Here is a 15,019-nt window from a genome sequence, read left to right as displayed (position 1 = left end):
ACCATGGCAAAATTTGAGTCTGGCAGTACTAAACATTGGCACAGCTGTGTTCCAGTTATGACCGCTATACGCTGCTGCTGGTGGAAGCGTAAGTTGGTCCAGTCATTGTGGAGAACGGTTTGGCGACACGTAGTGAAGTGGAGGGTGTGTGTGCCGTGCCTTCAGGCAGTTCCCTTCCTGGGGAATATGTACTAGAGAAACACTCATACGTATGTACAGAGACATTGGATAAGCACGTTCTTTGCAACAGCATTGGTAACAGGAGGAGATTAGAAAAAAAACATTGTCCATTAACAGAATGGCTAAGTTAACCATAGCTTAGTCATCACACAATACTGAGGCTGGTAGGTGCTATGAGCTCAAAAGTTCTTAGTTCGATGCTCCCCACTCTGTGTCAACATACTCAACTTGGTAAAACTACAAAGTTACCAAACCTACCAGAATAAAAGTGAATATGAATAAAGAATAGCTATGTGAAATTAGTTTTTGAGATATATCCAGGACTCCTCTTTTTTTCTTAACTATTAAAATTAAATTGTTGGGGCGCCTGGGTGGCTCAGTCGGTTGAGCGGCCGGCTTCGGCTCAGGTCATGATCTCGCGGTCCGTGAGTTCGAGCCTGTGCTGACAGCTCAGAGCCTGGAGCCTGTTTCAGATTCTGTGTCTCCCTCTCTCTGACCCTCCCCCGTTCATGCTCTGTCTCTCTCTGTCTCAAAAATAAATAAACGTTAAAAATATTTTTTTAATTAAATTGTTAATTTTTGCTAAAAATGAATATTTCAGCATTGCCATTTTTTTAAAACAGTTTGGATTTTTTAAAAATTTTATTTATTTTTGAGAGAGAGAGAGAGAGAGAGAGAGAGAGAGAGAACAAGCAGGGGAGGGGCAGAGAGAGAGGGAGACAGAGGAGCCCTAGCAGGCACTGCACCGCGAGCCCAGAGCCCGATGCCGGGCTCAAACCCACGATCTGCAAGATCGTGACCTGAGCTGAAGTCAGACGCTTAACCGACTGAGCCACCCAGGCGCCCCAGCATTGCCATTTTTAACTGATCAGATCAGAAACACTTGGGGAATTACTTTAAACTAGTCCCTGAGCTCTATTTCTTCTTCATTAGCACTATGGATGACTTGGTGAGACCCACCGTCCCGGGGCGTCGCCAGGGAGGCCACGTTCTGTACCAGGGGAATCTGTGCTTCTGCTGAATATGCCCTAGGACTACCTTTTTGCCCTTCCCACCATGTCTATCTGGTTGCTATAATAGATGAGAACACTGATGTAGCCAACCTGAGAAGCAGGGCGTGACGAGAGTACACAAGTTGACGCTGTTCATCTAAGGGACCAAAAAAATGTCACAGAACCATCTAGAAGTACAGCAGGAAGAAGAGCAAGTTCAAGCAAGAGAATTGATTTAATCATCTGAAACTATTTTTCATTTTCTTTTATTATAGGACAATGTCAGAAATAGTGAAAAGAAGGTGAAAAGGTGAGTATCATTATGCAGTGACTGTATTTTGAAACGAAGTTTTATTTCAGACTTCGTTTGTTAGCCTTATTTACTAAGTCTTTAGTATTTGTAGAATACTATACATCGTCATTTGTGTGGAGTTTCAGAGGTGGGGAAGCATGGTTGAGGATCACAGAAAGCTTGACATCTACAAACAAATAATTGTAAATATGTAGAGAAATCTTTGAATGGATGTACATACTGCACTGTGGACATAAAGCCTGTAGGGGGTCACTAAAGTCATTGGTTAAGGGCATTATTTTGGATGAGGCTGACAGATGTGGGCTTAGGGAAGTACTCTCCAGTGAAGTGTGTTATTTTACAGACAGCCAGGTAGGGTAGAGATGGTGTAATGACTTGGGCAAGAAAACAAAAAGACCAAATGTTACATAAATGGTGGTGGATTGGTTTCTTTCTTCTTCTTCTTCTTCTTCTTTTTTTTTTTTTTATGTTTATTTTTGAGACAGAGATGGAATGTGAGCAGGGGAGGGGCAGAGAGAGGGAGACACAGAATCTGAAAAAGGCTCCAGGCTCTGAGTTGTGAGCACAGAGCCCGACATGGGGCTTGAACTCATGTACTGTGAGATCATGACCTGAGTCAAAGTTGGACACTTAACCAACTGAGCCACCCAGGCGCCCCACGTGGATTGTTTTTTTGACCTGAAGAGAAAAACGAGGACGTAATTATAAGTCAGCCGTGAGGGTGAGGTGGCAGTAGGAGCCATTATGAGCCACCGATATATTCTGAAGAGTAGGAGGTGTGTCAAGGAAAGATGATTCCTGATGTGGGTGTTTGGGTGGAGAGAAGAGAGATGTACATGTGAGGTGATCCAGACATCAGCCATTGGTTATCGTGGCAGTGAGGAGGGTGAGGAGAATTTGCAAGACAGACCATACGAGAAGAGTGGGCAGGGTTTGAGGGAGTATGGTTCCAGTAACTGGGGGAAGAAGCAATGGAGAAAGGATTTTAAGACTATTCCTTGTGGGTGAGATGTAGATGGGAATCAGGCATCATGGCTGATGGCCTAACAGCTGATGGTGTTAGGAACCTGAGGGCTTAAAGGGAAGATAGCAATTTGAAGAGGTTTAGTTTTAAGTGGGGTTTGAACTTCCAAAAGCAGGTGTCATGGCCGGTAAGGAATAAAGTACAAAGGGTAAAATGACCGGAATGACAGTGCAAGCAGATAGAAGTCCTTTGGTTCTGAGTCTGGAGGGAGAAAAAGGGAGGCTGGGGCACACCAGCAATAAATGTGTTCAGGCAAAAATAATAAATAAATAAATAAATAAATAAATAACTAAATAAGGAATCAGAAAAGGAATGAAAAATCATTAGTTGACAGAGGAGAACTGTTAAGTTTATTGTTTTATAAAGGAAAAGGTAAATGCTTTCAACCCTGTAATTCTAATAGTTGACTGAATATATAAAAAAAACTAGTGTGTGACATAAAACCTCTTCTAACGTTATATTTGATTTCAATTTTATTTGAGTTTCATATTCTTGTCTTAAATCTTAGAAGTTTGGCACCTACATTTAACTCTCCTGTGACAAAAGACAGCAGGTGTTCTGTGGAACTCAGGTAAGAGGGAAAGCTGTGACAAAGAATCTGGTTACAGATATGTTCGCCCCTTCGACAAAAGTTTCTTAAGGGACTGTTGTTCGTCAGCCAGGCTAAATTATATTTCTACCTGAACAGTTTAATTTTTTAGTACACTCAGATCCGCAAAGGATCATTGTCTCCTGGAGACGGAAAGTTTAGATGAATCCAGATGGAATGTGGTGAGTGTAGATCTACTGGATAGTTATGTGAATTTTTCTGACATCCATGGACGTTTTTAATATTGAAGGTAAATATTTCTATAAACCAATGATTTCTTAGAAAAGACTCTTGCAGGAATCCGAACAGCTCCACTTGAATATGTTTTCCACTTTCCAGCTCCGTTCCAGATTTCACTTTGGAAAAAGGTTCCCCTTGTGGTAGATTGCATGTTTGGGTTTGAATAAAGTATCTAAAAAAAATGAAGCCTATTTGCAATAGGAGGACACTGAATACAAGTTTAAAAGAATCCGCAAACATTTCATAAGTCCCTAATACACACCTGGCACACTTTTGGGCATTGGATTTAGAGTGGAACAAATAGAAACATCTTCCGCCCTCACAGTTTTGTGGGGAGAATAATTCCATGAAAAATCTGTAATTACCACGCATGGTCTTAGAAGCAATGACATGGTAAGAAGTGGAAATAGGAACCTTGGGTTTAGTGTGAGGGGTGAAGCAAGGCTTCCTGTGGGGTCACTGGTGTGGGGGCGCCTGGAGGATGAGTTAGGACAGGGAGGTGGAGAAGCTCTGTGGCTCTGCAAAAGAGCCACATGTGGAAAAGTAAAGGTAGGAAAGGTAGGTGAGTGTTCAAGGAGCAGAGGCTGTGTGCTTGGAGTGTAGGGAACAAGGACACGGTGCCATGAGACAGGCTGGGCAGGGAAGTAGGAGACTCCTTATGGGCCATCTAAGGACTTTCTGGCTTTGGCTTAATGAAAAGGAGGCTATTGGAGAATTTAGGCAATAGAGAGACATGATCATACTCCATTTTTTCACACTGGTTGCTGTGTGGCTCATGAAGGAGCCTGATAGAAGGTTGGACTAGGGTATAGCTGTTGGAGATGAGGAAAGTGGGTGCATACCAGTGATAGGTTTTGGAAGTAGAATTGGCAGGGCTTAATGATGGAATGCAGGACAGGAGAGAGAGGGGAACCCCAGGTAGTTACAGACCTAGGCAGGCTCAGAGAACATGCTCATTTCTCTTATGACAGCTTGGTGATAGCTGTGGAACATAATACAACACTTCTCTCTATTTTTTTTATTAAAAAAATTTTTTTTAATCTTTATTTATTTTTAGGGAGAGAGACAGAGACAGAGCTCAAGGAGGGGAAGGGCAGAGAAAGAGAGAGACACAGAATCCAAAGCAGGCTCCAGGCTCTGAGCTGTCAGCACAGAGCCCGACGCGGGGCTTGAACTCACGAACCGTGAGATGATGACCTGAGCTGAAGTCGGACACTTAACACACTGAGCCACCCAGGCGCTCCATGGCACTTCTTTCTAAAGTTTTATACTTGAGATAAAATTATCATGGCTTTTGTACCAGCCAGAAGTTGAACGTAATTACCAGAGGTGGTCTGTTATTTTGGGAGCAGGGGCAGGAGTTGCTATCCTTTGTGATTCAAGAGTTTCTGTGGAGTAGACTCTTCTCATTTAGAAGGAGAGAGCCATGTTTCTTGTAGAGTCCATTTTGCCAGTGACATTAAGGGAAAGTGGAAGGGTTGGGAGGCTGGGTGGGCAGTGACCATTGAACCTCAGAATAACCATGTATTTTTATCTTTTAAGGTTTACCAGCGATTTTACAGAAATAGAACCGATTGGCTCAGGTGGATATGGCCAAGTTTTCAAAGCAAAACACAGAATTGATAGGAAGACTTACGTTGTTAAACGTGTTAAATATGATAGCGAGTAAGTAGTAAATGTTTTATTTCTTTGAATGAGGTGTGTGAACCTGCACTATTCTTTTTTTTTTTTATGTTTCCCTCTTCTTCCTTAGCATATTATTTAGTTTTTTCTAGTCTTCCTTAAAAATGTTGCTCTGTGGGGCGCCTGGGTGGCGCAGTCGGTTAAGCGTCCGACTTCAGCCAGGTCACGATCTCGTGGTCCGTGAGTTCGAGCCCCGCATCGGGCTCTGGGCTGATGGCTCGGAGCCTGGAGCCTGTTTCCGATTCTGTGTCTCCCTCTCTCTCTGCCCCTCCCCCGTTCATGCTCTGTCTCTCTCTGTCCCAAAAAAATAAATTAAAAAATAAATATAAAAAAAAAAAAAAAAAAAAGTTGCTCTATCATCAGGGGCTTGGCTTACTGTGAAATGACCTCACTTTACTGTGGTTATTAAAAAAAAAAAAGAATGTACCATTGATCATTCTTTTGAGCTTGTCTTGGTGAAAATGGAAGTAATAGAATCATCTGGCTCACAGTGACCTTTGAGATTTTCTGGTCTCCTCTCCTTTGTTGGAAGGACTAGGAGACTGAGACCCAAAGCTGGGAACTGATTTGTCAATAGGTGACTGTTTGTCTATTATTGCATCATACACCACTCCAAAATGTAGTGGCTTAAAAGTAACAGGTATTATTATCTCTCATGGTCCTCTGAGTTGGCTGTGGCCATCTGGGCCATCCTCACACGGGGTCTCACACATTTGCTGTCAGAAGTCATCTGAAAGCTTGGCTAGTGATGGCTGTCACACATGGCTAGCAGTTGATGCTGGCTGTGGGCTGGAATTTCAGCTGTTAACCAGAGCGCCTCTACGTGGCCTCTTTATGTCACCTGGGCTTCTCACAACCTAGTCGCTGCATTCCAAGAAGGATTGTCCTCAGAGAAAGTCATCCCAAGAGGGAACAGCAAAGGCTGCTTTTGACCTAGTCTTGGAAGGTCCACATAATATTGGTTAAACAACATCACTAAGGCCAGCTCAGACTCAGGTAGAGGGCAAATAGACTCTACCTCTTAATCTGAGGAGTGGATGTATGTATGGGGAGGACACGAATTGATGACCATCTTTGGATGCTACCTACTATGGTAACAAGGTGGAGATTTAGAACTTGTTTTCTGGAATGCTGATCCATTGTGTTCCCACTATAACCCCTTGCTCCCCATGTTTGTTTCATGTATTATCTGCACCCACTTACTCCCACCCTTCCCACTTACTGGATAGAACTCCTTCAGAAAAGAGAACATGTGGGAAGGAAGTATTAAATCACAAGCTCACCGGTTCACCAATCTTGCTAGTTGGTTTCTGACAGTTGGACTATGTATAACTTGGTAGACCTATCCCTCAAGGACTAGGGAAGGATATGGGGAACAGATATGAGCTATGGAAAATGACATGAGTAAAGGAGCAGCAGGCGTGGAGTCCTGGCCATTCCTCATCTCAGCCAGACACACCTACTTCCCTTCCCACGGACAATGCCTTGCCTTGTCCACCTGGCATCAAAACAAGCCTTTTTTTTCCGTTACATTATTTTGCTTAACATGAATGAAGTGTTGTTCTTTCCATTCAGTAGCATTTTTCTTAATGGTAATATGTAATGATGATAAGAGTACAGTATGTTGGACATTTTTAGTAGCTTCATAAATTGGTATAACACAGTTAAAAATATACGTGGAGGGGCACCTGGGTGGCTCAGTCGATTAAGCATCCAACTTCAGCTCAGGTCACGATCTCGTGGTTCGTGAGTTCAAGCCCCACAACAGGCTCTGTGCTGACAGCTCGAGCCTGGAGACTGCTTCAGATTCTGTGTCTCCCTCTCTGTTTGCCCCTCTCCATGCTTGCGTTCTCTGTCTCTCAGAAATAATTATTAAATTAAAAAAATATACTTGGAATATTTATACACCTTGACCCGTGGATTTCCCATCTGGGAACCTATTCTAAGGATATTATCCAAATTGTGGAAAAAGTTATACAAGAAGATGTAAATCACTGTGTCATTATAACAGTGAAAAATTAGAACTAAAGGTCCAGCAACGAAGAAATGATTACGTATGTTTTGTTCTCTCCCCTGTTCGATGGCTAAGCTTACATACGGAAAATATTCAGACATGAAATGATATGATGCTAGAATTTGCTTCAGAATAATCCAGGGAAGATGAGGGAGTGGGTGAGAGTACAGATGAAATGAGATTGGCCAGGAGTTAATAACAGTTTCATTTGGGTAATGGCTAGTTCATGAATCTATTTGCTCTACTTTTTTATACTTTAGAAATCTTACATTAAAAAGTTTACATGATGGTTATACAAATTGTGTAACAAGGAAAATGGTAAATATAACCTGTTATGTGGAGAAATAGGATAAAAACTATATACTATAATTACAAGTATATAAAAATGTATAGGAAGAAAGACTATAAGAAACAATCCAAAACAATAACTGATTGTGTTAGGGCTGTTGATGCATGAGTACTTTTTTTCCCTTTATTTTTATAAATGTTACATCATGTAGTTATGGAACTTTGCAAATTAGAAAATGGAATTGTAAAATGTTTGCTTATCTTTTCTCCTCATTGAAATCTCAAATTTATTTATTCCATGTAGCATAGCATTTTCTCAGCTCTTGACTCCAGATCACTATAAAGCTCCCACACATACAGTGAAGTCTTGCTTTCTCTGCGTAGATATCTCCTTTGTGTATTTCTGTTATACATTTAAAATTTTGAGTTAGGTTCATCACGTTGCCTGTGTTGCCCTTGCTTCCCTATTAGGGTTTGCTTATGAAATCCAAAGTGATTTCAACACAAGGCTAAACAAAATATGATGTATGAATTAGCAACCAAAAATTGCTTGACTGGCATTTCAAAGATGACTACAAATGGCTTTTAAAATGTCTGATGCTTGAACTTGATTAAGTCATGGCTTTTTCTCATGTTGAGAGTGAGGACAGCCATGTTTTTTCTGTGTGTTCAGTTTTTCCTTTCGAGTACTCCTGGCCTCCATTCTAAAAACTCAGTGTGTGGGAACCACGGCAACTGTTTCATAAGGGAGCATAGGTAGTTGTCTTCTGTCACCTGACTTGTAGTTCATAGCAGGGATGATGCTGACACTTTTATGTTCCCTGTTTCTTTAAAGCAGGAAGGCAGAGCGTGAAGTAAAAGCTTTGGCAGCTCTCGATCACCCAAATATCGTTCACTACTACAGCTGCTGGTTTGGCGATGATTACCATTCTGTGGACAGCATTAACACTTCAAGGTAACTAAAAAGAATTCTCATAGTCCTAACAGGTTGGAAGAAACTGTTATTTACTAGGTGTAGGCCAGAAGATAAGGCCATTAGTTATTACATTTAATAATCACCAACCACACGGGGCGCCTGGGTGGCTCAGTCGGTTAAGCGTCCGACTTCAGCTCAGGTCACGATCTCATGGTCCGTGAGTTCGAGCCCCGCGTCGGGCTCTGGGCTGATGGCCCAGAGCCTGGAGCCTGCTTCCGGTTCTGTGTCTCCCTCTCTCTCTGCCCCTCCCCCGTTCATGCTCTGTCTCTCTCTGTCTCAAAAATAAACGTTAAAAAAAAAAAATTTTTGTTTTAAATAATCACCAACCACAAACACCGTTTGAGACAATAATCTTGTCCTTGCTTCTATCCCTTGCTCCACACTTGCTTAAAAAAATTTTTTTATTGTCCTCAACTGTTTTATTTTTTTAAATGTATACCTTTTTTTTTTTTTAGTTTATTTATTTTTAGTAACCTCTACACCCAGTGTGGGGCTCGAACTCACAACCCCAAGATCAAGAGTTGCATGCTTTTCTGACTGAGCCAACCAGGTATCCCTGTCCTCATCTGTTTTGAAAATCTCAGGTTTAGCTTTTTTGTCTCCATTGTTTAATTTGTAGGCTTGCTCACTTACCCCGGCTTCAGGCTAGGCTGTACATGCAGTCTTAGGAAGAAGGTTTGAACACATTATGGATGCTACAGCTGGAAACCCCTCCTCAGCTGCCAACACTTTTATGTCCCTCTCAGAGACTCCTGATTGTTGGGGTGCAGTTAAGTGGTCTGTCTCTCTCTGTCTCTCTCTCTTTTTTAATATTTTAAGTTGGCTCCATGTCCAACGTGGGGCTTGAACCCATGGCCCTGAGGTCAAAAGTTACATGCTCTACCAACTGAGCCAGGCAGACACCCCAAGGGGTCCCTTTTGAATACAACCACACCACTTACAGTGGAGTGGTGGGCATTGAAAATAATTTAAGACCAAGGAGGTACCCCACCTTGCATCACTCATGCTTTGTCTCAGGTAAGACCCTGACAAAGGACTGGAGGGCTCTAAAGACCTGGCATCTGCTTCTGAAAAGTCAGCCAGTGTTTCTTGGGGACTGTCCTCACTGAAATCCTGAGGACAATGAGGGTCTGTTCATTCATCGACTCCCACCCCCAGCACCAGCTCCATCCACCCCAAGTGACTGAGAGCTTTATCGTTAGTTTCAGGACTCATCCACCATCAGCATACAGACAGGACTTCTTCCGCTTTCAGCAGATTTTTGGCTTTCTTTTCCTATTTTCTAACCAACATAAGTTTGAAGAAAATAAATTAATATTGAAGCCAACTTAGTTTATAAAGCAAGATAAAAACGTGGTTAGCAAAATTAGTCCTCGCAAGTATATGTCAGAGCAGTTTGTTGGCATTTCTCTTTGAGAAACGATCCTTACACTATTGTTTTCTTTTTTTTTTTTCTTTTTTTTTTTTTTTTTTTTTTTAAATTTTTTTTTTTCAACGTTTTTATTTATTTTTGGGACAGAGAGAGACAGAGCATGAACGGGGGAGGGGCAGAGAGAGAGGGAGACACAGAATCGGAAACAGGCTCCAGGCTCCGAGCCATCAGCCCAGAGCCCGACGCGGGGCTCGAACTCACGGACCGCGAGATCGTGACCTGGCTGAAGTCGGACGCTTAACCGACTGCGCCACCCAGGCGCCCCTACACTATTGTTTTCTATTTGTTTTTCCTGTATTTCTCTCTCCTTAAACTAATAACCCCCATGACAGCAAGGATAGTATCTAATTTGTTTTCTCATCTGTAGGTGACTGTTCTGGGCCTTTCACAAAACAGATGCTCAGTAGGCCAATAGTGCATTAAAATGTTCCAGAATTACTTTATGTAGTAATGCAATTTGGTTTTCCTTAATTCCATTGTATTGGTGTTCCTATTCCTTTCTACTAGCAAAGGTGATCAAGGACCCTTACCATTAGAGAATGGGCAGTGTCATACTTTGTAAATTACTTAACAAATAAAGCTCTGGACATTTGGGAACTTATAATTTAAATCAAAAATGATTTATTTTATTTTGATTCAAGTTTATTACATTTAGATTTTCATGTTTTTTTAAGTTTATTTACTTATTTTGAGAAAGAGAGAGCATGTGTGTGCACATATGTGAGCAAGGGAGGGGCAGCGAAAGAGGCGAGAGAGAATCCTAACCAGGCTCTGTGCTGACAGCTCAGAGCCAGATGCTAGCAAGATCTCATGAACTGTGAGATCATGACCTGAGCCAAAATCAAGAGTCAGACACTTAACCGACTGAGCCACCCAGGCACCCCTAGATTTCTGCTTTCAGACATGTTTTGGGATTCTTAAGAAGATGAAGTATAATTTTAAAAAGAAATGTTATTTTTTTATAAATTTCTTTTTATTGCTATTTGTAATATACTGTGAATTTTATATCCAGACCAAAGACTAAGTGCCTTTTCATCCAAATGGAATTCTGTGGTAAAGGGACATTGGAGCAATGGATTGACAGCAGAAGAGGCCAGACACCAGACAAACATTTGGCTTTGGAATTGTATGAACAAATAACAGCAGGTGTGGATTATATACATTGCCAACAGTTAATCCATAGAGACCTTAAGGTAAATGAAAATGTACTTTGTTAGGAATTGATAAATATGATTTAGTAATTTTATTTTTTTTTAATTTTTTTAATGTCTGTTTTATTCTTGAGAGAGAGAGAGAGAGACGGAGTGCTAGCGGGGGATGGGCAGAAAGAGAGGGAGCACAGAATCTGAAGCAGGCTCCAGGCTCTGAGCTGTCAGCCCAGAGCCCGACACGGGGCTCGAACTCACGGACCGCGAGATCATGACCTGAGCTGATGTCAGATGCTCAACCGACTGAGCCACCCAGGCACCCCTATGGTTTGGTCATTCTAAAAAGTATCTTCTGTAGTTTTAGAATTGATTAACAGTCCTGAGGAAATAATATCTCTGATCCTCTGAAGTTAGAATGGGTCCAGATCTAGCCCCAAATACCATTCCCATAGGACCATTCAGAGGATCTTCAGGACAAATCAATTTATTGAGACAGTGAGCCCTATAGGAAGGAGCTCATTCACTTCTGGTCCTATCTGGCTGCTCTGTATACTCTGCTTGCAAACACTGCTTTAGTAAACTACCTTTGCATGCAAAGAATTACTGTGGCTACCACAGCCAGTGGGCTGCTTTGTCATTGCCTCTGCTGCTACTCAGGCTTGTTTGAGAAGCAGAAGGGACTCTGATGACTGGCTTTGGGAACATGATTCTCCCAATTTCTCAGTCATTACTCTTTTTTTTAATATTTATTTTTGAGAGAGAGAGAGAAAGTGGGGGAGGGGCTGACAGGAGGGGGCCAGGAGATCCAAAGCAGGCTCCGTGGTGACCGCAGAGAACCCAATGTGGGGCTTGAGATCATGACCTGAGATGCAGTTGGATGCTTAACCAAAGGAGCCACCCAGGCGCCCCTATCAGTCATTATTCATGACGGCAATCATAGCTACTGGGTCCAGAGTCTAGAACTTTCCTGGCATTTGGTTAGACATTTCTACCCCGTGATTGGAAAATTGTAATCCAAAACTTGTAACACACAGCATACCTTTGTATTTTTATTTTCTGCTGGCTTTCTAGCTTCTTTCATGGTTGAGATGAGCTGTTTTCCCATTTTACCTCCTCATCAAAATCAAAGAAGACAGAACAGCTTTTCACAGCCTCCCTCACTCTCTCTTCCCTGTGATTGGCCTCCTTCCATCACACTTTGGCCATGCTGAATCCTATCACGGAGGCTTTGCTCCTCTTCTTCTTGCGTGGAACATTCTCCTGCTTGTCTTCTTTGGTCTCAGGCTCTTCAGGTAGCCTTTCCTGATGACTCTGGATCCAGGAGAAGCACCTTTTCTGTGTAGATCTTGGCTGTTTGCTTACCCCACCCATCTAAAGTAGTCAAGAATAAGGATGAAACAAAAGAGTTTCTTGAGTAAAAGAAGGACCCATAGTTGTAGTTGTTGGGCCTACATAGGAATAATTGGCCCATAAAAGATATTGTGTCTTTGGTCTTCCCAGGAGCTGGATGGCCAAGGCCTTTGTGTTGGAGTCCACCTACTTTCATCTCCTTTAATATCTGAAGGTGCTCTTTGAAGTTGGAATGTTGTAAGAACTGTGTTCAGAAAAATACATTTCGATTGGCTATGCCTTCACCTTGGAATAGGTGATATATATATATATATATATATATATATATATATATATATATAGTTAAATAACAAATTAAGCACATTTATTTACTTATAAAGTAACCTGCAAATAAATGCAGAAGTTTGGGTATTAACTCCCAGGCTCCCCTGCTCTGGATGAATTCTCAAAACTGACTGGTGCTGACTGGATGTTCCTTTCTCTAGCACGTCTCTTGCCCGTTCTCTCCTGTACCCCATACTTCCTGTTGCCCTGTGTCACAGTGTTCTTTTCTTGTGTCTGTTTGCAGATGATGTTTGCTCCGTGTCTGTAGTTGCTCAGAGATCAGACCTTAATTCTCCTGAGCCTTCTTTCCATCTTCCAACTTTTCTAGCTTCTCTACTACGGTTGCTGCATGCGCTATCTTACAACATTATTGACAAGAGACTCATTCTGAGAATCTCAAACTTAGAAGAGATCTTAAAGGTGTCGACTTCAATCCCCAACAGATCCTGGACTCATATTTGCAACATTTCTAACAAGTGGGTGTCCAGCCCCACCTTGAATACTCTCTGACATGGGGACTCTCAAATTCCCATTCCTTGGACCACACTGTTAGTTTATTAGGATATATTAAAGCAAACCTTTGGGTTTCTTCTACCCGCCAGTCCTGGATCCATCCCTTTGTACCGTACAGAGTGAATCCACCTCACATTAAACATGTCTTCAGAGATTTGAAGGCAGCAATGCCCAAAGCCTTCTCTTAGAGAAATCCTTACTTCTTCAACTGGCATTTTAAAGATGTGTGATATTAAATATCCTGTTTGGGGCTACCTGTGTAAGGGTAAATGTCTTATAAGGAAATATAAAAATAGCCCTTGTTAAATGTGATTTGGATATGTGTTAACAGTCCGTCAAATTGGTGCTTATAAATTCAATATTGGGTTTTTTTCTTTTTTTGTAGCCAGGTAACGTGTTTTTGGTAGATACAAAACAAGTAAAGATAGGAGACTTTGGACTTGTGACATCCCTGAAAAATTACGCAAATCGGACAAGGAATACAGGAACTCTTCGGTACATGAGCCCAGAACAGGTGAGGTCCCTTTCCTTTCTGTCTATATAGTTTTCACTTCTTTTGTATTTTTAATTAGAAAGATAACAGACACCTCTTATAAAATTAAAACATCACAGAAGGATATAGGAAGAAAGTGGAAAATTCCCTTTAACCCAACTTTCTATTCCTACTCTTCTCATAGAGTCTGTTGTTTATCCTTTTGGATCATTTTCTGTGAGTTATAGACATTTATAAACACACATTTGTATATATATGCAGACTTTTTGCACAAAAATATAAAGAGATGTTTCTATAACTGACTGTACTGTTATTTTGTGGCTTTTTTTTTCACTCAACAATGTATCATAATCTTTCCGTACCAGCACAGACGGATCTGACATCCATTTTAGCAATTATATTGTATACTGAAGTATAGCTATACCATCATTTATTTAACTGTTTCCTTATTGATGAGTGTTTATTTAGGCTGTTACCAACTTTTTACGTGTTTTCCTGCTTATCTTTGACTCTAAAAAAACATATTTTTTTTTTAAGTTTATTTATTTATTTTGAGAGAGAGTGTGCTAGTGAGCAGGAAGAGGGGCAGACAGAGAGAGGGAGAGAGAGAGAGAGAGTGAGAGAATCCCAAGCAGGCTCTGTGCTCAGTGTGGAGCCCGACACGGGGCTCGATCCCACAATCATGAGATCATGACCTGAGGCAAAATCAAGAGTCCACCACTTAACCAACTGAGTCACCCAGGTGCCCCTAAAAATGAGTATTTCCATGATAATCTGTAATAGATTCCTTTAAGTGAAATTACTGAGTAGGCTGACAGGTGCATTTCAAATTTGGTAAATACTGTGAAATTGTCATTCAGAAAAAAGTGATTCTATTATGCCCTCCTCCCAAAGTGTAGGAGAATGCTGCTTTCTCCTTCACACTCCCAACCAGACTAGGGTGCTAGCAGACTGCATTTTGGCCTCAGTGATGAATGAGGAGTATCCTGATGTTTTAGTTTGCATTTTTCAGATTTTTAGTAAGGTAGGCCATCTATATATGTATGTACTTACAACTTTTCTGCAGATTTTCTATTCATGTGCTCTCCTCATTTTTCTTAATTAGGTTATCTGTTCCTAATTTCTTTGTAAGGAATATTTATATATTTTGGATATTGATTCTGTATCTGTTAACCATATTACAGAAATGTTCTTGTATGACAACTTAAAATCTTCTGTGCTACATTTTAAACAAAGAAATAACAAGAAACCATCATCAAGGAAAACATTTGAATGTTTGTCTTATGTGTAGTTTCATTACTCTAATAGTCTCCATTTTTGGTTGATAGCTTATTGTCTGTTTTCATCTTTTTGATGTTTGAGAGCCTAGGGTAGAGAGGAAATCCACCTTTTCCCCTTGGGGACCATGTGGCATAAAAACATAATTTAATTTTTTTTTGTGGAATAGGAAAGTGGAAGAC

General features: G+C 41.1%; 1 protein-coding gene across 4 annotated transcripts in view; it reads left to right on the top strand.

The window, feature by feature from the left end:
* EIF2AK2 (eukaryotic translation initiation factor 2 alpha kinase 2) overlaps positions 1-15,019 on the top strand; it is a 40,823-nt gene that overhangs the window by 16,853 nt on the left and 8,951 nt on the right. For 2 of the 4 annotated variants that reach the window (XM_058683037.1, XM_058683040.1), the window contains exons 8-13: positions 1,448-1,482; positions 3,018-3,080; positions 4,881-5,003; positions 8,162-8,278; positions 10,744-10,924; positions 13,452-13,580. In XM_058683037.1, coding sequence (XP_058539020.1) covers positions 1,448-1,482; positions 3,018-3,080; positions 4,881-5,003; positions 8,162-8,278; positions 10,744-10,924; positions 13,452-13,580 — 648 coding nt within the window. Of the gene's footprint in view, positions 1-1,447; positions 1,483-3,017; positions 3,081-4,880; positions 5,004-8,158; positions 8,279-10,743; positions 10,925-13,451; positions 13,581-15,019 lie in introns of all 4 variants that reach the window. The other 2 variants (XM_058683039.1, XM_058683038.1) reach the window with 1 other exon arrangement.

This window comes from Neofelis nebulosa, chromosome 9 (assembly GCF_028018385.1).
Source record: "Neofelis nebulosa isolate mNeoNeb1 chromosome 9, mNeoNeb1.pri, whole genome shotgun sequence".
NCBI classification, from domain to species: Eukaryota; Metazoa; Chordata; class Mammalia; order Carnivora; family Felidae; genus Neofelis; species Neofelis nebulosa.
Note: the sequence above shows the minus strand (reverse complement) of the source record. Positions and strands in the feature narration are given on the sequence as shown.